Genomic DNA, 24,473 nt, shown 5'->3' on the forward strand with positions numbered 1-24,473 from the left:
CATGTCCACAGACTTGCTTCATGCAATTTCAATCCTTTCAAGGATTTTGTTTAAAGGGATTAAACTCTATGACACATTATATAGCTTTAACCCAGCTATTTATACATCTTTAGGGAATCACTTCAGGTGATATGCTCTGTGCATTTAATAACCCTTAAAGATAACATGTTGGTCTCCGTAAATGTGCAATAAAGGGGCACAATTGAATCTATAAATATGGAGAAAACCGAACATCCCTTGTTTATGTCAAAAACATTGTGTCATACAAAGTAGGTATATTCCCTTTTTATTCCGAACACCCAAGTATAACTTTTAATATTAACATCTTTTAGGGTTCGTACTGTGGGTTTGTTCTTTCACGTTCATTCTCATCTATAATGGAATTGCCTCATTCCATTTTGGCCAATGATATTGTCGACATTTAATAATTGAACGTGGTTCCAATCAACACAGCCCATTGATGATTTGAGTAGCTACTCCAAAACTAAAAATTGTCATTCATCAATTCATGATCCCACCATTCTCATGTGCATGCGCATGCATGAATTATAAGCATTTGTTTGCCTTTGGGTACCCAAGCCACTTCATGGGGCTTTTATTATGTGAGAATGTGGATTATAACCTCCATTGGAGCGTTATTTAGTAGTAGGGCGTGGATAATCTCTACTTAGGGAGTTGGAACATTGAGAACCCATATATCTGTCATGCTGCAGGCATGCCACAGATTAATACATACATGTCAATTAATTTCTGGGACTTTAACCCATATAATTTGCTACGCATTAGGCGTGCATAATATCAATATTGACATGTCAAAGGATTGTCCATTTGGGACTTCAATCCACATCATTTGCTACGCAACAGGCGTGCATCATATTGATCACTGCTATACCCATGTTATGTTCTTATGGGACTTTTAATCTGTGCAGTGTATTATCAATGTATCCAACTTGCAATCTGTAAAATTTGCATTAATAATTCATGGATACATACAAGTCATTCTTTTGGAACGGACTTATCTCCCCATTTGGTTACCTTTCAAGATAAAATATCAAATAGGTATATAAGCATAAAATAACACAAGTATTGCTTACATCCTTAGGTGGGAGAAACTTTTCTCAAGTATCATTCAAGCTCATATCAGCCCAGTAAATATAATGTAGCGCTTGATGATCTAGTTATATCCTGCAAGAGCAAAAATCACAACTCTTTTGCCTCTGTCAAAACAAATAACCCTCATAGTTAGGATTACTTCATGGATTCATTCTTCAGATGTTCATTCTAAAGAAATAAAATCTCTTATGAACAGAGAGTTATAAAAAGAGAAAAAATGCAAAAATAATGTGATATTGATTGCAAGAGAAGGTAAGCAATCAGGGAAGGAAGCTGGTGGGAGCAGACAATAAGCTCTCATATCTCCTAGTCTAGAAGGACCTCAGGAGATTAGAGCATAAGGTCACCTTTACAATTCCCTAATCTTGCAGAAACATGATCAGGGATAGTCTTGCTTCCTGAATGGATGATCAGAGATAGTCTTGCTTCTCAGGCATATTAAGTCCTTACTGATAAGAAAAACAAGTAGATATCGCATCACTAGGTATGGAGTAAACTGGATGTCTTCTGCAAAGAAAATTTCGTTAGTAACACATTTATACACAAATACAATGAATAGGTAGAACCGGTGAATTTCAAATTAACCATAGGAAAATTGCGAGATTCTCGGGATGCTGTTGAAAAAGTGCGAGATTCTCGGGATGCTTTTGAAAAAGTAGCTCCGTGAAATCCGTAAAGCAAGATCGGCTTTGAAAATAATGCTTGAAAACGCCGAAAGTGCCGACATGCATTATTAGAGGCCACGTGAAGTTTTGGACTCTAGGAAAGAAAAAGATAATATGGGGATTCGAGAAGATATTGGGGTCCTGAAAAACAGTAGCCATATTTCCTCCTATAGATCTGGCCTTTGTAAAACTTGATTGGAGCAACTGCGTTTCAACTCAAATTTCTTCATTTTCTGAAACTTTAGTTTTCCTAAGACTTTCTTCGAAACCTTCTCAAAAATGGCTTCCTCTTCTTCCTGCCCAAATTATTTCAATTTAAATGATGCTCCAACAGCAAACAGTGACGCCAAAGTTTGGCGTCCATCCTTTGTATCCCAAAATCGTCATCTCACAGTTAATGATTCTGTGATGATGAATGATGCTACTGCTGTCATAGTAGCTAGGAATTTCATTACTCCAATGGATGAAATGCTGTTAACAGGGAGGTCTGAGGAAGAGGCTATGGATGACTCAATGGCTTTTAGCATTCAGAGTGCTGTTTCTGTTTCTAACATGGCTGATCGTTTGCGTGTTAGAGCAAACGAGGTTGAGAAGCTGACAACTGAAAATTCGTCTCTTCAAAGAATGCTTCATGAGTCTCAACAGGAGGTTGAGAAACTTAAAGGAGAGAATAATTCATTGTTGAAACTGGTGAGTTCGTACTCAGTTGATACACTGAGAAGGCTAGACATGCTACAGGTCTCCAATGAAAGAATTTTGGGAGACCACGAGAAGCTCATGGCTAAGCTTAAGAGGCGCCGTCCTCTTCCTTCAGAGGCTTCCAGAACATAATGTAATTTTATAGATTTTACAGGGCCTGCACCTTCATTGCAGGTGGAAAAAATCTATCTGTTGTATGTTTCTGTAATAATAATTGCGCACATTCTTAAACTTGCACCTGTGGTTTTTACGTCTTTTCAAAATGACGGTTTGGAACCTTGTGCCTTATAGGTTCAAATAACCACATTGTCTCTCCCAAATTGCATGGTAGCCCGGAACTTTTGGCCTGGGTACAAACTCAGAATTTATTTGCCCTTTTCAAATGGACATGAAATATGAATTGAGTAAAAGCCACGATAATATCGCAATATAGTAGTGAAGAGCATTAACTACTATATACCCACAACTTCAAGTTCAGGATCTCTCATATATTTGGATGCATGGGCTTCCGGCCCAGGTATAATAAAATATGTGGGGAGCCTCAATTCATTATTTGAGGTTTATATTGATATTATCCATTTCGCGGTGTATTCTTAACAACCGGAATTCACAAAATATATTTCTTCCTTGAGGTGTCGATTATAACAGAATCGAACTTTATTAAATTCATCATCTTTTTATGCCAAAGAAATATGTGGTGTACCACAATTTGCAATAATACCTCAAGGGTTGTCCATTTAATTGTTGGAACTTCAGGTTCTCAATACTCTTAAATTTTGAACTTCAGGCCAAAGCCACATATTCTCATGGTATGGACATTTTTACAATTTTCTGTACATATTCCGGGACTTCAAGCCCTTACATAATTGTCCATATTTTGAGGAGAGGAAATTGAGAGAAATTGAGAGAGAATTTAGATGAATTTAGATGGAGAGAGAGAGAGAAGTTTTTTTCTCTTCTGATTGTATTAACAATGAGGGATGAGCCTTCCATTTTGTAGGCAAAGCCCCAAGTGGTGGGTGGGCTCCACCTTATCTTTTACAACACTCCCCCTTGGAGACCACAAATTATACAGAATATGTCTCGTTAAAAACCTTGCCAGTAAAAACCCAGTGGGACAAAAACTGGTCGAAGGGAAAAAGAGTACATAACTATGTGTAACATAAAATTCTAAGTATATTGGCGCGCGTGCGACACTGCCTCGTTAAAACCTTGCCAGGAAAAACCCAGTGGGATAAAAACCCGGACGAACGAAAAAGAGTACGGTGTTTGAAGATCTTTATTGATGGTGCGCTCCCCCTGATGCTTGGCAAAATATCTTTAAGTCATACTGTTGATCAGCTTTCTGAATATCGTAGTTGACACTGCTACTGTGAGTCAATCTTGAGTGACACTGCCTCGTTAAAACCTTACCAGGAAAAAACCCAGTGGGATAAAAACCTGGATGAAGGAAAAAGAGTACAGTGTATGAAGGTCTTTATTAAAACCATGCTCCCCCTGATGAATATCTCCCCCTGAAAGATTTAGGACTAGCTTTTGTCCAGTAAGCGACCATAAAAATTTTCATAGTATACCCTAAACCCTTGAGCGACACTGCCTCGTTAAAACCTTACCAGGAAAAAACCCAGTGGGATAAAAATCTGGATGAAGGAAAAAGAGTACAGTGTGAGCTGAGCTCTATCTGGTCTAGTATACTTCCGGAAAATCATTAAAGTGTCCAACGGATAATCCTCATAAAAATGCTTCAATACTTTCTTAGTATAAGCAAGAATCTCGTTGGTATAATGCTCGATCGAGACAAATATTTCATGAATTCTGCAGAATCTTTAATGTGTTGCAATCACACTATAATCAATGTACTCACTGAGGTAATTTATGCATATTAATATTGAGTACAAATTTTGTGCTTCAAGCACATGTCCTTTAGGGACGTGTTTTATGCAATGTCAATCCTCTCAACGGATTTTGTTTAAAAGGGGATTAAACTTTATGACACATTATATAGCTTTAACCCAGCTATTTATACATCTTTAGGGAATCGCTTCTGGCGATATGCTCTGTGCATTTAATAACCCTTAAAGATAATATGTTGGTCTCCGTAATTGTGTAATAAGGGGGGGCACAATTGAATCTGTAAATATGGAGAAAACCCAACATTCCTTGTTTCTGCCAGAAACAATGTGTCATACAAAGTAGGTATATTCCCTTTTATTCCGAACACCCAAGTATAAATTTCAGTATTAGCATCTTTTGGGGTTCGTACTGTGGGTTTGTTCATTCACGTTCATTCTCATCTATAATGGAATTACCTCGTTCCATTTTGGCCAATGATATTGTCGACATTTAATAATTGAACGTGGTTCCAATCAACACAGCCCATTGATGATTTGAGTAGCTACTCCAAGAACAAAAAAATTGTCATTCATCAATTCATGATCCCACCATTCTCATGTGCATGCGCATGCATCAATTATAAGCATTTCTTTGCTTTTGGGTACCCAAGCCACTTCATGGGGCTTTTATTATGTGAGAATGTGGATTATAACCTCCAATGGAGCGTTATTTTACATAGGGCGTGGAAAATCTCCATTTAGGGAGTTGGAACATTTAGAACCCATATATCTATCATGCTGCAGGCATGCCACAGATTAATACATACATGTCAATTAATTTCTGGGACTTTAACCCATATAATTTGCTACGCATTAGGCGTGCATAATATCAATATTGACATGTCAAAGGATTGTCCTTTCGGGACTTCAATCCATATCATTTACTACGCAACAGGCGTGCACCCATATATCTGTCATGCTGCAGGTATGCCACAGATTAATACATACATGTCAATTAATTTCTGGGACTTTAACCCATATTATGGGACTTTAACCCATATAATTTGCTACGCATTAGGCGTGCATAATATCAATATTAACATGTCAAAGGATTGTCCTTTCGGGACTTCAATCCATATCATTTGCTACGCAAAATGGTTCATATTTATGCATACGTCACTATTCATGTGAATAGTACTATTCATCAAGTCATGAATACGTATCTATTCATCCGCCAGTACAGTTATCATCAATGTGTACGGCACCATGAAACTGCAGGTTCCCTTTTGTATATAGTGACGGTTTACCCAAAATAGTTCATATTTATGCATACGTCACTATTCATGTGAATAGTACTGTTCATCAAGTCATGAATACATATCTATTCATGTGTACAGTACATCTGCCAGTACAGTTATCATCCATGGCTCATATTTATGCATACGTCACTATTCATGTGAATAGTACTGTTCATCAAGTCATGAATACATATCTATTCATGTGTACAGTACATCTGCCAGTACAGTTATCATCCATGGCTCATATTTATGCATACGTCACTATTCATGTGAATAGTACTGTTCATCAAGTCATGAATACATATCTATTCATGTGTACAGTACATCTGCCAGTACAGTTATCATCCATGTGTACGGCACTATGAACCAATACGGTACTATTACATCATTAAGGAACCCCAGGTCCTTATTCACATGTCAGGGATCAAGGACCTTTAAGTCCAATCACATGTTTACAAGTATAGTACCGGAGAGACTGCCAGCTCTCATATCAATATCATCATCAAGGATCTTCAAGTCCTGATGTAATTGTATGATGAGGATCAAGGAATTGCTGGTCCTGATCTGCATACTGTAAAAACTCATCATACAGCACATTTAGTCCATAAAATAAATTGCTGGTAAATAAATTACTGGTATGGACGATAAAACCCGCACCACACTTTAAATAAAAGTAAAGGCGTGGACGATAAACCCGCACCACCCTTTTAAATAAATGTAAATGTGCGGTAATTTAAATTCATAAATTAAATTGTTAGTATTAGTAACGGTCTCCCACTGATAATATGTTTAGTATTACCAATGGTCCATTTTTGTTAATGGTTAGTAATAGAAAAGCAGATAAATATAGTATATTATATATATTACCATCAACTTTTCATATATATATATATTAGTGGAAAGCTAGATGCGTTGGCTTTTCTTCTTTACATCAACATAATGGTTAGTATTATAAATAATAGTGCAGCACAAAAATTATACCTGAGAGCTTCTCGTGCTGATAACGTGTTATAAAATAACCTGGGATATGTGTGATAATTCAGAGCTGCACGTAAAGTAGATGAGACACAGCATTTAACGAGGTTCGGCTATGCCTACGTCCTCGGAGAGCAGCAGCAGTAACTTTTCCACTATGTAAAATAATAGGGCTACAAGTTTAGTGTTTACAATATATGTGGCTCATTGAATTTTCTCTCTAGGAGAATTTCTCTCTGCTCTCTCTTTCCTCTTTCTTCCTTCTCTTCCTTTCTCCTTTTTCTTCTCTTCTTCTTTCCGTTTCTCTTCTTATTTATAGGCTGAAATAATCACTATTCATCACTATTCATCACTGTTCACCCGTGACAGACAAACTCTATCAAAGCCGCCAAATGAACAGTAATGAACAGTAATGAAAACTCTATCAAGCCGCCAAATGAACAGTAATGAACAGTAATGAATAGTTAGTGGGCTCCACATGTTTATTCTTTTACAACAAATCCCACTATTTATTCTACCCACCAAAAGATGCCCTAGTGTAAATGATTGATCTCATTGAAAGAAAATAATAATAATAATAATAATAATAATTTTAACAGCATGATAACAATACACCATAAAGCAATTATTGATAAAGTTACTAAAAAATTGTTTAAAGATCCCATTACATTTTAACACCATGATAACAACACTACAACACAAAACTGGTCATATGACATGTTCTAACCTAAAAGTAATTTAAATGTTGTTTTTTCAAGAAAAAAAGAAAAAGAAAAGAAAAGGAAATAGAGAAGGTGAGAAGGAACCCAAAGCAACCATTGTGCCACTCCCGCTCCCGCTCAAAATCTTAGCGCTGAGAACGATGCAAATGGCGGCCAAAGGGTGGATCGATGGTGACGAGAGCGCAGCTAAGATGCTTGGTAGGGTTGCAACGGAGCGACCCTTCTTGCTTCTTCCGCCTCTTCATCGAGTTCCTCTCCGTGTCGGCAATGTAGTGGAGCTCGTCGGCCCCTCTGCTTCGGCAAAAACCCACATCCTCATTCAAGTGAGCAAAAAAATAAAACTTGCAATTACTGTCTCAGAGACAAATTTGATTTATTTTATTCTGCAAATTATTTGGGCTGATTGTGTTATGTGTGATTAGGCTGCTGTGAATTGCATTCTCCCTAAAGAGTGGAATGGGGTGCACTATGGGGGCTTGGAGCGTTTGGTAATGTTCATTGACTTGGATTGCCGCTTTGACATTCTGCGCCTCTCGGAAATCCTAAAGCACCAAATTACGGAGCCCAATGGTGAGTTGAATTGGTGTCTCTTTCTCTTATATATCGCTTCCTTCATTTACTAAGAATGATGAATAAAGGCTTTTCATTTGATGTTGCTGCTAAAATACGACCTTTTGCTCTGTGGATTTTGTTTAGGGTCAATGTATTACGATGAGGAGTTGTATGCTTTGTGCATGAGACGCTTCTTGTATGTCCGTTGTTATGATAGTCTTGAATTTCTTGCCACTCTCAAGGTGAGAAGAATCTCTTTCACTTTCCTATAAGTTTTCATTCACAAAGAAAATAAAAGAGGACAATTATCTTTTCTATCTCTACAACTACTACCTTTATTCAACCGAGCTCTTCATTAAAGCTTTTATAGATAGTTGTAGAATTTCTTATGGTAGTTTTTATTTTGGCCTCGATCCCTTTTTCCCTCTTGCATTATAGACATTGCACTATCGGCTTCAAAAGGAAAAAGAAGTGCATCATGTTGGCATTCAATTGCTCATGATTGACAGGTTTGTCTTAAAATCTGGAAATGTTAATTTTGCATTTGCTTTCAGATGTCATGCGATGTTTCCTATATAATTGGAATCACTTTGAGACCTGTCCATGCTTTTTCCTCCTTCGCATGATGTTGCATTATAAATATACGCATGATTTAACAGACAGGATTCAGTTTAATTTAAATATTGATCTCTTAATGTCCAACCAATTTTAACAGTATTGGACCTTTCCATTGGGTAGATCGTGGCTCAACATTCTTTCCCTTGGGGGGAAATAAGAGGTAATTACTATAGTTGGTTACTTTTGTTCATAGCTTACCTACAATCTTTTATTTTGTAGAATGACTTATCAAACGATCTTGTGCATAGGAAATGCCTCTCTCTTCAGAGTGTGTTTGATGCTGTCGTTCAGGATATCAAAAAGCTTCTGCTGGTGCATCCCATGCTAGTGATGGCTACAAAAGAAATCATATTGGGGAATGCATATGGCGGGGATGAGGTCAAACAGTGAGTTCCTTCGAAAGCTCAAAAACTTTAATTTCAGCTATGTTGATTTCAGTTAATTGTGCATTCAGAAAAGATAAAAGGAAGGGCAAAATCTTAATTCGTTCTTAGTGTGAATTCCCGGTTTGTCAGTAGTCAACCTTTATTTTCATTTTTCTGACGAAACAAAACCTAGACTTTCATTTACGAAAAGGCAGAAAATATTTCAGTTTAAATTGTATAATTGTTTTAGCTTTTAACATGAAAACCAATCTCTTTTCCCCTAAGACAAAACCCCTTCTGCTATTATGGTTTCACCCTGTCTATACATGATTTGCTGTATACTATGCTATTCTCAGTTGTTAATACACTGTACCATGATCCTCTCATAACTGCAATTTCAGAAATAAATCTTTGCTGGATGCCTCAGGGTTAAGAAATTTGGCAAGTAATACTCAACAACTTCCATATCGTGAGTATATGCCATCTGTCTGGCAGGTAATATTCATCAATAGTTGCTTGATGAATATTTGACATTTAAGTGTGCTATTATATCGTGAGTCAATCTTTATCTGTATGATATTTGATATTTAAGTGTGCTATTATAGTTTTCGTGTACAGTTCATCTTAGCCAAATAAATATTTCGTTTTTCAGTTAGTTTTTTTTATGTTGCATATGCAGTGGACTTGTATGTTTAATCAGTACATTACCAATTCACACGAATGGTTTAAGAAATAGTAGATTATAGCCAAACCTTTTTGTCGTTTTATAGCTATTTAACATGATTTAACGATGCATTTGAAATTGTGCATGCATTTTATGGAGGATTCTTCAGTTATTAAGGAATTGTTTAGGGATTGCAGGGAATATTGGAATTACCACTGAGAAAATCAAGAACTCTAGTGTTTACAGAAGAGAATTTATTTTAATGGTGGTCATCTTTTTTCTTTACTTTGTCACTATCTGTTTATGAAACCCAGTTGACATGCTAGTTCGTGTGATAGCATGTTTGTACCCTAATCCGTTGGTTTTGCTTGTTGCAGTCCTTTGTTACACACAAGATACTTGTGCGAGCTTCAGGTTAATAATTTTCTTTTTATGGCAACATTTTTGGTTAAATTTGTTCTCTGTCATTGACTACGAATGTACATTTGTCCATCTCCTTCCAGATGATCATATGCCTATAAGACACTACGAAGAACATTCCGTCTATTTGTCAGAATGGTTGTTGCCTTCAATTAGTTTTCGAGACAAGTTTACCGTAAAAGATGTGAGAAAATTTTGTTACGTTTCTCATGATCTGAGAACTGTTTAAAAGAATTGAATAATTTTTGTTGCACAATAAATTAATGGTGTAACCTGATTGTGCAGGCTGGTATCGTTATTGTCACATGATCTGGAGACTGGAAGGAGTGGCCCTACCTATGCACAAAAAAATGAAGGGGAAAAAAAGAACATAAACCATATATTGTATTAAAAAATATGAGAATATGATAGAGTAGACTAGTGTAGTAGTGTACATAAAAACAGAGTTACATTATATTGATATTTGTTTAATTAAAGCTTGTAAATGTTATTTGAAGAACAAACACATTTTCCAGCACAATCAATCCGACACGAATCACGATGATACGTTGTTATATTTTCATTTCGATTCGATAGGCAAAAGGAAGCCTACGTTGAAACAAACAAACATTTTACCTCGTTTACAACAACTACATATGGGAAAGGGAAAAGGAAAGGGAACCGATTTGAGAAGAGAGAGGGGGAATGAGGTTGGTCGTTTCATTTTCCCTCGGTGTATGTCATTTTCCCGCCCATCCAAAAAGCACAATAATACGACCATTGGCGCCAATCAACAGGAAAGCTTATTTTTATGATCGAATGAGCGCAGTTCCGATGGCGTTGGAAAAAGAGCGACCAAGAAAGGAAGAAATGGGTTCCAAAAACAAAAACAAAACCCTACTGGATCTCTTCCAACCCACTGCCTCCTCCGCCAAACGCTTGAAAACCGATTCCATCAGAGCCACACACTCTGACTCTGTCTCGCCTGTACCACCACCATCCCATGATGACTCTTCCTCTTCCGACCTCACCGCCCAGCAAAAGTCACGCATGGAATTCCAGAAGCTGCTCGCCAAAGCCAGACGCAACCTGTCTATCTGCTCCAACAGACTCTCCAACTCCAACTCCAAAGGTAATTTATTTTAATTTAATCAATTAAACAACAACAAATTTCATTTCATTTTCATTCTGATATAATTAATTATTAATTTAGGTGAAGGAGTGAAACTGGAGGAGCTACTGGTGGAGGAGACGTGGTTGGAAGCGTTCCCATCGGAGCTTCAGAAACCTTACGCCAAGACCCTCTCCAAGTTCGTCGAGAATGAGATTTGCGGCGGCGCCCTTCCCATCTACCCGCCTACTCACTTGATCTTCAACGCTCTCAACTCCACACCTTTTGACCGGGTCAAGGCTGTCATCCTGGGTCAGGACCCGTATCATGGCCCGGGTCAAGCGATGGGCCTCTCTTTCTCTGTTCCTGAGGGTGTCAAGGTTCCCTCAAGTCTCGTTAATATATTCAAGGAACTCCACCAAGATCTTGGCTGTTCAATTCCCTCTCATGGCAATCTTGAAAAATGGGCTGTTCAGGTTTTTTTTATATCTTTCTTCTACATTATGCTTCATTGAGCTTCTTTTCTATGAGTTGTGAATTGCGACTGATGTTCATCTTTACAATTGATTCTATTTCTAGGGTGTTCTCTTGCTCAATGCTGTTCTCACTGGTGAGCTCATGTCTTGTAAACACATTTTTTCTGATACTTGTTTTAGATTTTACAACTAAAGCACTAATTTTGTTAGTTCAACCTTTTTCTAAAGTGGATTGATTGTTCACAAATGCCAATCGCTTTAGCTACTTTTCGCCACCTTTTTCTCAATGAAAATAATAAGTTCAAAGTGAGAGTTGTAGATAATGTTTTCCAATTAACCATAGGATGGGAATCAGGAAAAGCATATAAAGGTGGCTCTGGATAGTTTTTTCATTTCTTTTTTCTCTCCTTATTTTACTCCATTTTATTTTGTCTTATGACCTTTCAATTTCATATCCAGTTAGGAATCATCAGGCTAACTCTCATGCCAAGAAAGGATGGGAACAATTCACTGATGCTGTTATCAAAACAATTTCACAGAAGAGGGAAGGAGTTGTTTTTCTCCTATGGGGAAACTCTGCTCAGCAGAAATCCAAGTAGGTTTGTTTTGTGGTGTGAGTTTTAAATTTAGTGGCTCTGCAAATGGAACATTTCCAACAAAATAAATATTATCTCTCTCTCACACACACGCACACAAACAAACTGACATGCTAGTTGTTATATACTTGTCTATGCTCTCATGTTTTGGCCTAAAGTACCAAGGAATCGGGACACCTTGGCTCATGTTAAGTGTTTCAATTTGAAATGAATAATATTTAGGTGAACAGAGGAGCTTTGCTGTATACGGCATGTTCTCTCAATCATAAAACAAACTTTGGCCCATTTTATCCTTTGTTCAACTGTAAAATTGTCTAGAACATCCCTCAAAATGAGTCATTGACGGAACCAACTTGATAATATCAATATGTGAATATTGCAAACATCTGGCGCTGCTTATATAGGCATCCGAGGCTATTCCATTTAGAAAGTTCTAAAGATATTATGATTGACATCTCCTGGTTGTAAAATTTTAAGGAATCTCAATGCTTGTACTTTCTAGAGCTCGACAAAAAAGAACACAACTTCTGATAGTCAGGATCTTTAACTTGGAGGGAATGCATAGAGGACTATCCATGAAAAGGGTTTCAGTTTCCGGCTAAATGGGTTGAGAAGAGTTTAAGGGGTTTTTATCTTTCAATTGATTGGAGAATTGAATTACAATGCAGGTTGATTGATGAGTCAAAGCATCACATTCTCAAAGCGGCACATCCTTCTGGTTTGTCAGCAAACAGGGGCTTCTTTGGCTGCAGGTCAGTTTTAACTCCATAAGAAATGCCTATCCAAATAAAGACAAGAGGGTGGGGACAGAGAGCCCCTCCATGTCTTCTAATATGGCATAATGGTGATAAGCTTATAATTAGTTTGTTAAAAAATCTGGGATAGGCTGTTATAATTAGTATGCATTTTCCTGGGATTTCTTTGTTTGTCTTTATCCATGCGAAATTTCACCGTATTTGCAAGTATAACCCCTTAGATTTACATGTCTTGAAATATAATCTTATGTGACTATTATGTTAAGAAAAATTACATGGTAACCAGATAATTTGCTCATGATGTGAACAGGCATTTTTCTCGCACGAACCAGCTTCTGGAGGAGATGGGTATTCCTCCCATAGACTGGCAACTTTGATCTAGAAAAGCATCTCAGCAAGCAGCACCTAATTGTATTTTGTCTCAAAATATCTCAGTTAAGTTCATCATGTATGAGCGACTTTGGGACTTGTTTAGACGTTGATACATTAGTCTTTTTGTACAGAATACGGTAGTCTAACTATCCAAGATTCCAGGTAGTGTTGCCCCCTAAGCAATTCATTTTGTCCGATGGAGTCAATTGATCTGGGGTTCTTTTGAATGTTTCTGAATTTTCTCTGCTCATCCTTTCCCTTTTGTGAGATACTACTTCAAATAGCAATTTCTTCATTTCCTATATACCCCCCAATCCAATTTCATTTTCTAATCTCATCCACTAAAGGATTATTAGAATTCTACTAATTCTGATAAAAAGTTTAGACTTTGGATCTATGGATTTTGAATTTGAAAAATGATTGTTTGTTGGTGATAAGTTGATTGATTGTTAAAAATGCAATTGCAATCACGGTTGGCAAATTCTACACGCCCTATCCACACTCTGGTCTGGTGTAGTCTAGTGGCGCCAGAAATACAACCATATGCTTATTATACGCCCAACAAAACTTGATGAAGAAAGTTGGACTTGGATTTCTTGTGTGCACGTGACTAGTTGTCATTGGCCTCACGCTCAGCAGTGGTCAACACACGACACGCCACCACTCACTCATCAAAGAAGCGAAGCGAAGCAAAGCAGAGGACTTTCCTTGTCAGCCACAAACTTACTGCTTAAGTAGGAAAAACCAACCAACGGTCCTGATTATTGTTGGGTTTCTCTAATTTACGTACAATTCTAAGTTGAGTTGCAAAATCACCACTAGATCCTACTACCATATCCGAAACAAGCAAGCATTAGACCCAGAAATCATATCTGCTCACTTCACTTCCATACAATACCAGGTTGGATTTATATTTACACGCCCAATTTTAATACTGTTCTTGTTCATGAGTTGAATTGAATGCTCTCTCTCTCATTTATTTGTTTAAATTTCTCAGGCGTCGCAAAGAATGGTATGCTGTAATCAGTACTATGAATAATGAATCTCTATCTCTCTCCTTTTCCTCTTCCTGCTTTTCAAATCATAATGGAACCCAATTAGCAACCTGGATTCTGAATGTTTGTTCTTGTAAATTTTCCAGATTGCATGTTGTTCCTGAAAAAAGAGAGAAAAAAGAAAGAAGGCGTTTTGAAAATATTATTAATTAAGGGTAATATTGTTGTTGATTTTGGGATAGTCATAGAGTTCTTTCAATGCATTTTTCAGGAAATGACGAGCATTATTTCAAGCCACCACTGTAATTGGTCATTTGGGGTTCAGGAGAACCTAAACACAGGAATGGGATTCAACAAAGTTGTACTTCCTGGATATAATGGTTCGTATTTTCCTTCAAGAGGAGGATTGGTTTTTTCCACTGGTAATTGTCACATCCGTTATCACAGTGATCGGAGACATAGGCCTATCTTTTCAAGTACAACAGATGATGGCATAAATCCAGATGACTCAGAAGATCCAAATGATGCAAAAGATTCTTCTCCCAAACCTGAAACTGGAGGGGTATGTTGATGTTCTTCTCTCCGCTGCCATATTTGTGATATGACTGCTAACAGAAACCATTGGGATGTGAAACGTTGGTTCCTCAAGCTTGATTCTGGTCTAGCGGGTTCGTCGTCCCAATTTGCTCAACTGAGTTTATAGATTAATGAACAGTTTGGCCAAATTCAATTTGCATAGAAAATATTTTTTCACTTGTTCCCCTGTTTCCATTATATATATATTATCATCTGCACATACATATGATCTATACTGCTTAAATCAATCCCTATTGCTATCTTCTATAGAAATTTTTATGGTATCTGCTATTCATTTGAAAGCATTACTTATTTAACTGTGCGTATTTGTACACTATTTTAGATGGAATTAATAGCAGATGTTGAGTTTAGATGGCGAAACATGTGTTTTTATTGACCTTCCTGTGTATTGTTTCAGGTGAATAGTGAAATGCTTAGAGAGAATCTTGAAAGACTTGTTGGAACAGATGATTCCTCCTTCAGTGGGATAGACCTGGCAACTCTTATTAGGAACAAGTATGGGAGGTCTTACGACGTTCAACTCATAAAGAAGGTATGTTTTCTATGTGATGCGAAGATGACAAGCATAACACGGTAATTTTTCATGATTATGGGATCTTAGCAAACTGTTTGGTCCTTTTACATTTGTCCAATCCAATCCAATCCAATGTAGGAGTTCCTTGGAAGAAATCTCCTTGCTTTGAATGTCATGTGGAAGTATATGGAGCAGGTATGTACTCAAACAAATTTGAACTTTCTTGTTGGAACAAGCAACATGTCTGCAAACTGCAAAAGCAAAATTGATAGGAGTTAAATAATTAATCCAATCCAAATCTCTGAGTTTGCATGGTTTCCTTCCTTGGTGTATGTTATGTATGAGCTTGTCTCTCAGAGATCCTTTCCACTGACTGAAGAAGAGTATCTATTGAGGCTTGACGATGTGGCAAACACCTTGAAATGCTGGGGAGCTGTGTCGCATATCCGAAACAGCCTAGCAAAGCTCAAAGAGAGGCCTCGGATAGGAAAGGTAAACAAAAGAAATAATAATGAACAACGGATATGTTTGTTGATTTATTGTCCGTATAACCATTTCTGTGAGTCATTTTGTGCAGGCAGTGAGCATTTTTATCGATATGGACGAGTCTGGAGGGCGTGCAAATGAATGGATTTACAAGTAAATTGGCAAACTGTGGAGGAATTTATAAGTGAAGCAGAAGCAGTGGGAGTGAGTTGCCCACCCCCCACCCACCCAATGTATTTTGCATCAAGCTAGATTAATTAGCCAATACTTATACGTCAGTCAGAGAGGGTTGTTTGAAGATGAACACAAATGTTCAATATTATCAAATCTGTGATTTGTGCATAAATAATTAGTGCTGGCTGCCTCACAACAAGTTCACAACACAAGGAAAATCAAATGTCAATATCACTACAAATGATCTCACTGTTGGAATTGGAGCATACTAAAAAGGGAGGCAGGGGGTTGACTTCATGCATGAATTGATGAGAAGAAACTCTCTATTCCTTTTTACTGCAACTGCATGCATTTGTGGAGATCTTGGTAAGAAGACGTGCTGCTGCGCTGCCTGCCTTATTACATGCACGAAGGATTATATTGACAAATAACATAACAAAGAAAAAGAAAAAGAAAAAAAAAAGAATGAAAGGATCTGCAACTGCTCAATTTTCAGCGGATTTAAGAAAATCAAGACAAATATATTGAGAGTATTTTCATAGTTTTAAGGATTTTGCTGGTAATACAAATATATTTTCACTTTTTGACACGTGTCAAATTGTGATTGGCATGTAATAAATAGGAATTGCAGCTCCCCAAATATTTAGCTGGAATTGAAGAAAAGTCGGCCTAAAGAGGTAAAAAAAAACTAAAAAAAGAGGGAGAGAGAAAGAAAAGAAACAGCTTCCTCCCACACTGTTTGTTTCAGTGTCTTTATATTCTCCAGCAAAACCCTAATAAAGAGCTCCCTCCCTTTTTACCTTGTATAGATAGAGTTTTGTTGTTGATGTTAAAAATCAAATTGTGTTAAGAGTCTTAGAGACATTGTAATCTCAAGACTTATTATAATTGAATTTCCCAAAACCCAACTTCATTTGTTTGTCTCTCATTCTCATACTTCCACCCTTGAAAATGATCCTCAGAAATTAAGCAAACAAAAGAAGAAGAAAAAAAAACACACACACAAAAACACATACACTTATATTGAAGCAATTCATTCATTCATAGCAAACATTGAGCTTCAGAATGATTGATGGTTATGATCATGATGCAGCAGCAGACCTCTGCACCACCCGCGTCTCACTCAATTACTCCCCCCTCCTCCACCACCACCGCCATTAGATCACCTACGGCAACCCCCACACACTCGCAGCAGCCATCGCCTCTCTCTCGCCATGCTCTGCCTCTGCCCGCGCCACCTGTCGATCACGTGCTGCCTATCGCCGCTGCGCACCCTTCCAGTGAGCCTGCGTCCACAATTCCGTGTCCACTTGCGAGGGTCCGGCTCTCCGATATTGCCCCGTATGACGGGGCACCGTGCGGGCCGTATTTGAGGGCGGTGGAGGCTCTTTCGGGGTCTCTGATGAGGCACAATGCGGCCGTCATCGAATTGGGTAGCGAGGACGCGGCTCTCTTGCGCTGCGGCTTGGAAGCTTCCAGGTTGTATTTTAGGAGTAGAGCTCAGCTTGGTGCTGGGAAAGGAAGCCGTGGAGTTTACATGTACAGAGCTGGCAGGTATTGCTTAATTTGATGAATGACTGAGTGAGTGAGTTAGGAAATAGAATTAGGGCTAGCGTTGTCCTGTGCTGTATTGGTGATCAATGCAGTTTGAAATGTGTGGTTTTGGGTCAAAGAATTCGTCTTTGAGGATTTTCACATTGTAATTACTAATAACATTGTATTCAACTTTATGATTCTTTGTTTATGCACTCATTTATCTATCTGTTTCTTGTTGCATTGAGCTTTATGATAACAGTCTTGTTATCGTTGTCCTATGAGAATTGAGATTTGGCCTTCTGAAGAGCTTCACTTGTTGCAGGGCTTTGGAAGATTGGGACTCATCCCCACCATGCATGGCTGATATTTTTAGGTGCATGGGCAAGGCAGCCCATGTTGCGTTGTGTGCAATAGCTAGACATCTTCGTTTGCGAAGCGAGTAAGGATGGTGATGATGGCTCTTTAACTTTTCACTTGCTTTTCTTCTAGTTTTCCTGATTACCATTTTTGTATATCTGCTTATGTAACTCCTATCTTTGCAGTGTTTTTAACCAGTTACTTGATGATACTCCCCTTCCCGCTAATGAGGCGTCCTCATCAGTGCTTGTTGCAACCTACTCAAATGCTTCCATGCAAAATGGAAAAGGTGCTATTGGGGGAGGGAAGCCAGGAATCAATGGTGAAGTTGAGAAGGGGTTGTTGACATTGATTTCCTCAGACAGTCCTGGTATACAGGTGCCCTTCTTTTTCTTGGTTATCATGGTTTCTGAAAGATTGGTTAATTTGCAGATGATGAGCTTTGCATCTTATTGTCACTTGTTTCAATGTCTCTTCTACACAAAAAGATGATTTGCTTCATGATTTCTGTAAATTACTTGTGCAAACTGTTTTCTGGTTCAGGTATGTGACCCCAATGGTCGTTGGTACCTAGCAGAGGTTGGGTTAGCTCCTGGGGATGTTTTGCTACTTACAGGTAAGGCACTCAGCCATGCTACAGCTGGCCTTCGCCCTGCTGCATCGTATAAAGCTGCTTCCGATTACTCCTCAGGCATTAATAATGGTGGGAGGTACAAATTGTCTGCTTTCCTTTGTTCCCATTAATGTGTTTGTCCCTCATTTCAATCATATTTACAGGAAGTTCATTTGGAATTAACCTGATTGAATTTGGCGATTGTAGGACATCACTTGCATTTAGGCTCATGCCACAAGGTAACGCTATATTAGATTGCTCTCCAATTGCAGCGGCTGGTCATGTCATTCCCCAGAGCTACGTCCCAATATCTGTAAGCCAGTTTATGGATGATCTTTCTGCTGAGGAAGATGTATTGGGCAGTCGTTCTGATAGTACTTATGTAAGTTTTGTCTTCAAGTACCTGATGTAGGGGGTTAAAGTTTTAAAAAGAATATAATGAGATAAAAACAAATAATGATGGAGGCTTTCTAGGATTTCATTGACAGGCTCAATGCCGTATTTGTTAGGATCTCTGCACTACTTATCTATTCGCAGGTTCTTTAAATTCATTAAACTAGGCTTCTTAAGACTAGAAAAGCCTGCTTCTATCAGTTTTGTGATTTAATAGAATTAAAAATGTTATTGCGTGCTTTGCACATGAAAAGAATATCTTAAATAGTAAACCTAAAAAGTATCACTAATTTATTCTTTGTTCGTGGTAATGTGTATATACTTAAGACTTATCAAAAACATCTTAAGCAACTATATTTCCTTTGCACCACATTATTTGTATCTATAATTTTTATATTCTTTTACAAAAAAGACAACATGTGTGGCCCAGGACTGACAGCTTTCTTATTATGGAATTTGTATTTGCAGGTAGCTCGAAATAATTCAAATAAAGAACCATCTTTAAGAAGTGTTCTCTCAGATCCCTTATCGTAAGTGGTTATTTGCCTTTGAACTTAGTTCCTTATCTGCCTAGCAATATGCTGTCTGTTTAAATTGTAAGCCTCACTGTTGTCATGTATGGGCTGGTCACTTGGGTATGTCTATGCAGTGAATGATGCCTGCCGACCAGCTTGGGGTTTCGAGAGTTTCACAATGATAATGAAAAGTTCTGAACTTATACTATATATCAAAGATTACTGATAAGATCATTAAGTCAAGACTTAATATGCTAGGATGGTTGGCGGGATGGTTGATATTTCTAAAGCTCAATCTGCAAGTGTAGACTAAGTCTTATCTTTCTAAAACTCCCCCTCCACTTGTTGGTTATCTCAACATGTATTTATTTTTATAATGTTTAGTCGGATTATATAGGGTGCTAAAGTTTCTTCTTTTTTCACTCCCTCTTTGGTGTGATCTATAAATGCTTCAGTGGTGCATTCCTTGAAGATGCTGTGGTAGTTTCCTGTGGGCATTCATTTGGCGGTCTCATGTTAAGAAGAGTCATTGACACAGTAAGTAGGTTATCTCCTGATACTAGAAGACATATGAGAAATGCTGCTCTTATTGCTTTGTAGAGGCCCAGGGATTTTGCACGTGTGGATGTTTGTATCGTACTTCTGATTTTCTTATGACTAAAGGACTGCTATTCTCTTAATATCCTTCATGCCTTCTTATCTTCGCCTTGCTAATGGATTTATTACCTCTAGATGGGAAGGGACTAGAATCATAACTACAGTTGTTTTTTTCCGTCACAGTCAAGATGTACCCTCTGCAGTGCAGACATTGAGATCGGGTCTCTGGTTCCTAATCTTGGTAAATTCCATTTTGCTTTTTAGTTCTTCCTAAATATGTTCTTATTCCAATTTGTTTCATGATCTTTCTATAAAAAATAAAAATAAAAATGCGCACACGCACACATGCATATTATATTTTTTTTGTCTTGGATCATCATGCTACACCTACATTTCTATCCACTTTCCCAAGGCAATACATTCCTTGTGGTTTCTATTTATATTTTGACATAGAATGATTTCCTCAACAGCTCTGAGAGCTGCAGCTGCAGCAGTGAAGCATGAGGATGATCGAAGGCTATTTCATAACGCGACTATCCGAAAGCGTAGGAAAGAATTGGGTGACCAAATGGATTTATCAAGAAGACCAAACAGGGTGAGTGATAAAAATGCCTGATATTACATATTCCATTTAGACTTTTGAAGTCATGCAAGTCATTGTCAGAATATGGGAAGTGAAATGGGATGTGTAAGGTTAACAGATTGTAGGTAGGCAATTGTGACATGAAAATTATTAAGCTGAGGGGGCTGCTGAAATTGATATGGTGTCTTGACAGAGTTAGATGGAAGATTTTGTGCCATATTGACTACGGTTATGGTAAATGAGGAAAGTCAAGTGGTAGTGATTCATGGAATTTGGAAAATGTCTTTGGAGTAAGGAGGGTACACATCCGTGTTTCAAGCATTCCTATTGCATAATTTGTTACGTGTGTGCAGGAAAATGGAGATGTTGGTGATGATGGGCTTCGTGGGGTGCAGTATCCATTTTCTGTGAATGAAAAAGTGGTAATCAAGGTGAGTTTATTTCATTGTTTATCAAAATTGTCTGTTGCCCATGATTGATCAAATAGGAATTGTAAAGGGAACTCTTAATTATGCAGGGGAACAGGAGGACTCCAGAAAAATTTGTTGGGAAGGAGGCGGTCATTACATCGCAGTGTCTCAATGGCTGGTGAGTTGGCATGACTAACCTGTCTTTTTTTTTTTCGTAGACAGAAACTTTTGTATCCAATGCTTTCCTCATGTTCATGCAGGTACTTGCTGAAGATTATTGAAACTGGAGAGAATGTTCGCCTACAATACCGTTCCTTAAGGAAGATGTAGAACGCGCCTGCCAATGAGGACAGTGCTCTTCACAAACCATCGAGAACAGCATCTCACGAAATCATTAACTTCTTGTAGTACTTAAACCTCGATAGAGAAGTTGCTCGTCAGTCCACCACCCCCCTTGTTGTAACTTCTTGTGTTGGAATATGTAACCATAAGAGAAGTAGTGTGTTGGAATCTGAGAGTTTCAGTTGAGCGCTTGTAAAATGGAAAACAATGATACGTTTTTAGTTAGTGTTTTGGGTTTTACAGGTGATGGTACTTTGATTATTAAACTCTACCCGTATCCAGTAGTGAATTAGGCAGCGAATGAAAAAGAGCACAAATGACACATGATGAGTAGGCAGATAGAGCTTCTGTCCTCGCTCCTCTCTCTCCTCCTCCTCCTAATAATGGATTTATTTATTTACATTTTAAATTAAAGGAAGATTGTCCCTAAACTCTAATGTCTGCTCAAATAATGCCGTACGGAATCAAGTTATTTCATTGCACATATAGAATGTGCACAATTTGCAGTTGCACAGTAGGCGTGGCTTGTGTGACCCTTGCTTCTTCTTCCCTCTTTCAATCTCTCTCACAAACACACAAAGTTTGCATTCAAAGTTGGCAAAGCTCACGTTCCGTCCTCCGTCCCTCTCACCTCTCTCGTCCTTCTCTTTTCTCCTGCCTAAAAATGCAGCCAAGCCACTATGATTCTTCAAGTGAGAGGATTAGCAAAGCCAACGCGACGGCCTGTGCTAACAATTCCGATTCGATTCTGACGACTTCCTCTCCGGATGCAAAACATTTAGAGACATTTAGAGGGAATTTAAGTTAGACTATGTCGTTAAATTAAAATCCACAATTATACTTTTATTATTATTGGTTTACAGGAATAGAAATAGACATAAGAAAATGGATGAATGTATACCCAAACATTTTGACAAGGTTAGAACTTGTGTAATTCATTCACTGGTTTTAATTTTAATTTCCTTTTAGTGAGGACAGGAGACTAAAGATATGGGGGACAATTCCAATTTACAAAGGCACTCTGTCTTTCTATTTGTAATTGATTGATTCGGGTTTGGTTTTGCTTCTCTTTGTTTGTTCGTTCGTCTCTTTCTTGCTTCAAGTTTTGTTTATGGCTTTTGGCCCCACTCCTCTTTCTCTCGCTCTCACCTTCTCCAGCATGTGGTTCCTGTTACACAAAACACCATTGAACATCTCACTCACGCCATTACCCAACCGCTCCAACCCATCCGAAAACGACCCAGTTGCTCTTTCCAGCTCTTTTACGACATCGGTTAGCCGCTTCTTCTCCTCCTCCTCCTCCTCTACCGCAACTCCTGCCAGGTCATCAATGACCTCACACACTTCCCTTACACGTGTCCCCACGTCTTCCAACTCCTCCAATAGGCCTTTCTGTTTCTTGTCCTTTTCGCCCCCGAATCGCCGTTTCAACTCGGCCGACACCTCCGATTCCAACTCGTTCAACGACTCGGCCCATGAAAACTCCGCCGGCACTCCGACCTTTACCATCTCAGGAGATCCGTGGATCGTCGCCACCACGCCTCCGGCGATGAACACAGTCACCAATCCCACGGCGTGCACGGTTCGACGCACGAGCTTCCCGACCCTCGAGGCCTTGCCGCGTGGCACGTTGCGGAGCCCCGTGGCCAGATCTCTGACCAAGACCTCCGCATTGCTCCGTTTTCCGAGGTCCGAAGCACAGCGCTCGAAGTCGGAGAGAGCTTTGCTGGCTCGACGGAGCTTCTCCGGAGACTGATTCCCGTCGCCGAGAAGGTGAAGAACGAAGGTGAGAAGAAGGCGACGCTGGCGAAAGCGTTCAATGTCGGCAGAGACGGAGTTGCAGAGGTCCAAGAGCTTGACGCTGTCGTCCAAATACCAAGCAAGCGAATCATCGAGAGCCGCTACTTTGAGATTGGAGATGAGAACTCTGGCTTCGGACTGAGCCAAGGCGAGGAAATCGACGGCCTTGGAGAGCCAAGACAGGCTGATCGACGGTGGAGTCAGCGTTTTCAAGCGGCAAAGCAAAGCGTCATCGAAGGAGCGTGAGATGAGGTCCAAATTGTTGGGAACAGAGTGTTTCTTAGCCACGCGAAATGGCGAGAACGAAGAAAAGTTGGAGATTTCCGTTCGGTACATTGCCAGATGATGAATGTTTTCAGGGAGAGAGATTGAAGTTCTCCAAGGAAAATATTATTTTCCGGGAAAACGTTCCAAAATGTCGGACCGAATGAAGAAACAAACGGCTATATACAATATGTGTGTGTAGAGGTTTATATTGGAATATGAAGGGGTACCGGTACTACCGGGTACGGAGAGAGAGAGAGAGAGAGAGAGAGAGAGAGAGAGAGAGAGGAAGTTTGGCAATTGGCATGCAATTTCTGAGAAAAAGTTTGTGCTTTCTTGGTTTCTCCTTTCTCAGACGCGGTTCCGAGAAGAAATCCACTACTGTCTACATCCTCAATTTACGCTATTGCCCGTCGCTTCTTGGATGTTCTTGCTGAATGCCGGTTTAGGATAGGATTACACAAATGCCCCTAACTGTTTGACCAGAGCTTTATATCAAATATGGAAAGGATATATGAAGGTTAATTTGGGAAGAACAAGTAGAGTGGGAGTCGGGGAGGGAAGGGAAGGGAAGGACTGGACCGTATCTTTCGTTGGTGGACCGAACACGCTAATTTGGTGTAAAGGCCCGCTCATCCGTCATTCCTGCCTTCCCCACTCGACACTTTATATTATTTATCCTTCGCATTTCTTACCATAAACAAGAAAAAAAGTTCATATTGCTTAACCTACCACCCATCGATGTCTTTAAAACCTAACTCTATATCTTTTGCACATCTCAAAAACACTTTTAAATTGTTTAGTTAAAGCGAAGCGAATTTGTATATCTCAAAAACGCTTCTAAATTATTTAGGTAGAACAAAGCGAGTGACAGAAAACTAATAAGTGGTGCTCACGTAATATAACATAATCTAATCTGCATTTTGCAGTCTGCTATACGCAAGGGGAAAGGAAGCAATAAATGTGTACCTCCTAATATTAGTAGGCTTAACTAATTTTTTTTCTCTAACCTTAAAGCGTGCCAAATTGAATTTCTGGCAAGCAAAGCTTTGCCCTGTCATCCCTCTCCACCTACCTAACCTTAT

At 38.8% G+C, this 24,473-nt stretch overlaps 5 protein-coding genes across 7 annotated transcripts; 4 read left to right on the forward strand and 1 right to left on the reverse strand.

The window, feature by feature from the left end:
* LOC18793786 (DNA repair protein XRCC2 homolog) lies at nt 7,069-10,440 on the forward strand. Its single transcript, XM_007226090.2, has 10 exons — nt 7,069-7,627; nt 7,727-7,874; nt 8,001-8,098; nt 8,295-8,365; nt 8,572-8,634; nt 8,723-8,860; nt 9,241-9,334; nt 9,881-9,917; nt 10,007-10,107; nt 10,209-10,440. The coding sequence occupies exons 1-10, from the start codon at nt 7,325-7,327 to the stop codon at nt 10,230-10,232; spliced, it is 1,077 nt and encodes a 358-aa protein (XP_007226152.2). The 5' UTR covers nt 7,069-7,324; the 3' UTR covers nt 10,233-10,440.
* Nucleotides 10,513-13,518, forward strand: LOC18792500 (uracil-DNA glycosylase, mitochondrial). Its single transcript, XM_007226303.2, has 6 exons — nt 10,513-11,034; nt 11,116-11,489; nt 11,593-11,623; nt 11,949-12,084; nt 12,754-12,837; nt 13,151-13,518. The coding sequence occupies exons 1-6, from the start codon at nt 10,608-10,610 to the stop codon at nt 13,215-13,217; spliced, it is 1,119 nt and encodes a 372-aa protein (XP_007226365.2). The 5' UTR covers nt 10,513-10,607; the 3' UTR covers nt 13,218-13,518.
* LOC18792713 lies at nt 13,809-16,196 on the forward strand. Of its 3 annotated transcripts, XM_020555889.1 has the most exons (7): nt 13,809-14,113; nt 14,210-14,224; nt 14,479-14,769; nt 15,202-15,336; nt 15,457-15,513; nt 15,676-15,810; nt 15,896-16,150. In XM_020555889.1, the coding sequence occupies exons 2-7, from the start codon at nt 14,222-14,224 to the stop codon at nt 15,959-15,961; spliced, it is 687 nt and encodes a 228-aa protein (XP_020411478.1). In that variant the 5' UTR covers nt 13,809-14,113; nt 14,210-14,221; the 3' UTR covers nt 15,962-16,150. The 3 variants fall into 3 exon arrangements, with proteins under 3 accessions (XP_020411478.1, XP_020411479.1, XP_007222634.1); XM_020555890.1 differs by lacking the exon at nt 14,210-14,224 and having other exon boundaries at nt 13,812-14,113; nt 15,896-16,196; XM_007222572.2 differs by lacking the exon at nt 13,809-14,113 and having other exon boundaries at nt 14,121-14,224.
* LOC18789121 lies at nt 16,288-21,576 on the forward strand. The gene is made up of 12 exons (XM_020555888.1): nt 16,288-17,532; nt 17,837-17,953; nt 18,057-18,249; nt 18,415-18,581; nt 18,692-18,866; nt 19,346-19,407; nt 19,848-19,929; nt 20,173-20,230; nt 20,460-20,584; nt 20,926-21,003; nt 21,090-21,160; nt 21,243-21,576. The coding sequence occupies exons 1-12, from the start codon at nt 17,051-17,053 to the stop codon at nt 21,310-21,312; spliced, it is 1,680 nt and encodes a 559-aa protein (XP_020411477.1). The 5' UTR covers nt 16,288-17,050; the 3' UTR covers nt 21,313-21,576.
* LOC18789819 (UPF0496 protein 4) lies at nt 22,423-23,460 on the reverse strand. The gene has a single exon (XM_020557143.1). It carries the CDS (start codon nt 23,458-23,460, stop codon nt 22,423-22,425), a length of 1,038 nt encoding a protein of 345 aa, XP_020412732.1.

This window comes from Prunus persica, chromosome G1 (genome assembly GCF_000346465.2).
Source record: "Prunus persica cultivar Lovell chromosome G1, Prunus_persica_NCBIv2, whole genome shotgun sequence".
NCBI lineage: Eukaryota > Viridiplantae > Streptophyta > Magnoliopsida > Rosales > Rosaceae > Prunus > Prunus persica.

Excerpts from the sequence above, each read along its gene's own strand:
- LOC18793786 (XM_007226090.2), top strand. The coding sequence starts at position 7,325 with ATGTTGTTTTTTCAAGAAAAAAAGAAAAAGAAAAGAAAAGGAAATAGA. Across the intron at positions 8,366-8,571 it reads CAATTGCTCATGATTGACAG|TATTGGACCTTTCCATTGGG; the intron begins GTTTGTCTTAAA and ends CAATTTTAACAG. Across the intron at positions 8,861-9,240 it reads GGCGGGGATGAGGTCAAACA|AAATAAATCTTTGCTGGATG; the intron begins GTGAGTTCCTTC and ends CTGCAATTTCAG.
- LOC18792500 (XM_007226303.2), top strand. The coding sequence starts at position 10,608 with ATGAGGTTGGTCGTTTCATTTTCCCTCGGTGTATGTCATTTTCCCGCC. Across the intron at positions 11,490-11,592 it reads TTGAAAAATGGGCTGTTCAG|GGTGTTCTCTTGCTCAATGC; the intron begins GTTTTTTTTATA and ends TTCTATTTCTAG. Across the intron at positions 12,838-13,150 it reads AGGGGCTTCTTTGGCTGCAG|GCATTTTTCTCGCACGAACC; the intron begins GTCAGTTTTAAC and ends TGATGTGAACAG.
- LOC18792713 (XM_020555889.1), top strand. Across the intron at positions 14,770-15,201 it reads CCAAACCTGAAACTGGAGGG|GTGAATAGTGAAATGCTTAG; the intron begins GTATGTTGATGT and ends GTATTGTTTCAG. Across the intron at positions 15,514-15,675 it reads TGTGGAAGTATATGGAGCAG|AGATCCTTTCCACTGACTGA; the intron begins GTATGTACTCAA and ends CTTGTCTCTCAG.
- LOC18789121 (XM_020555888.1), top strand. The coding sequence starts at position 17,051 with ATGGTTATGATCATGATGCAGCAGCAGACCTCTGCACCACCCGCGTCT. Across the intron at positions 19,408-19,847 it reads GTTCTCTCAGATCCCTTATC|TGGTGCATTCCTTGAAGATG; the intron begins GTAAGTGGTTAT and ends TAAATGCTTCAG. Across the intron at positions 21,161-21,242 it reads TCGCAGTGTCTCAATGGCTG|GTACTTGCTGAAGATTATTG; the intron begins GTGAGTTGGCAT and ends ATGTTCATGCAG.
- LOC18789819 (XM_020557143.1), bottom strand. The coding sequence starts at position 23,460 with ATGTACCGAACGGAAATCTCCAACTTTTCTTCGTTCTCGCCATTTCGC.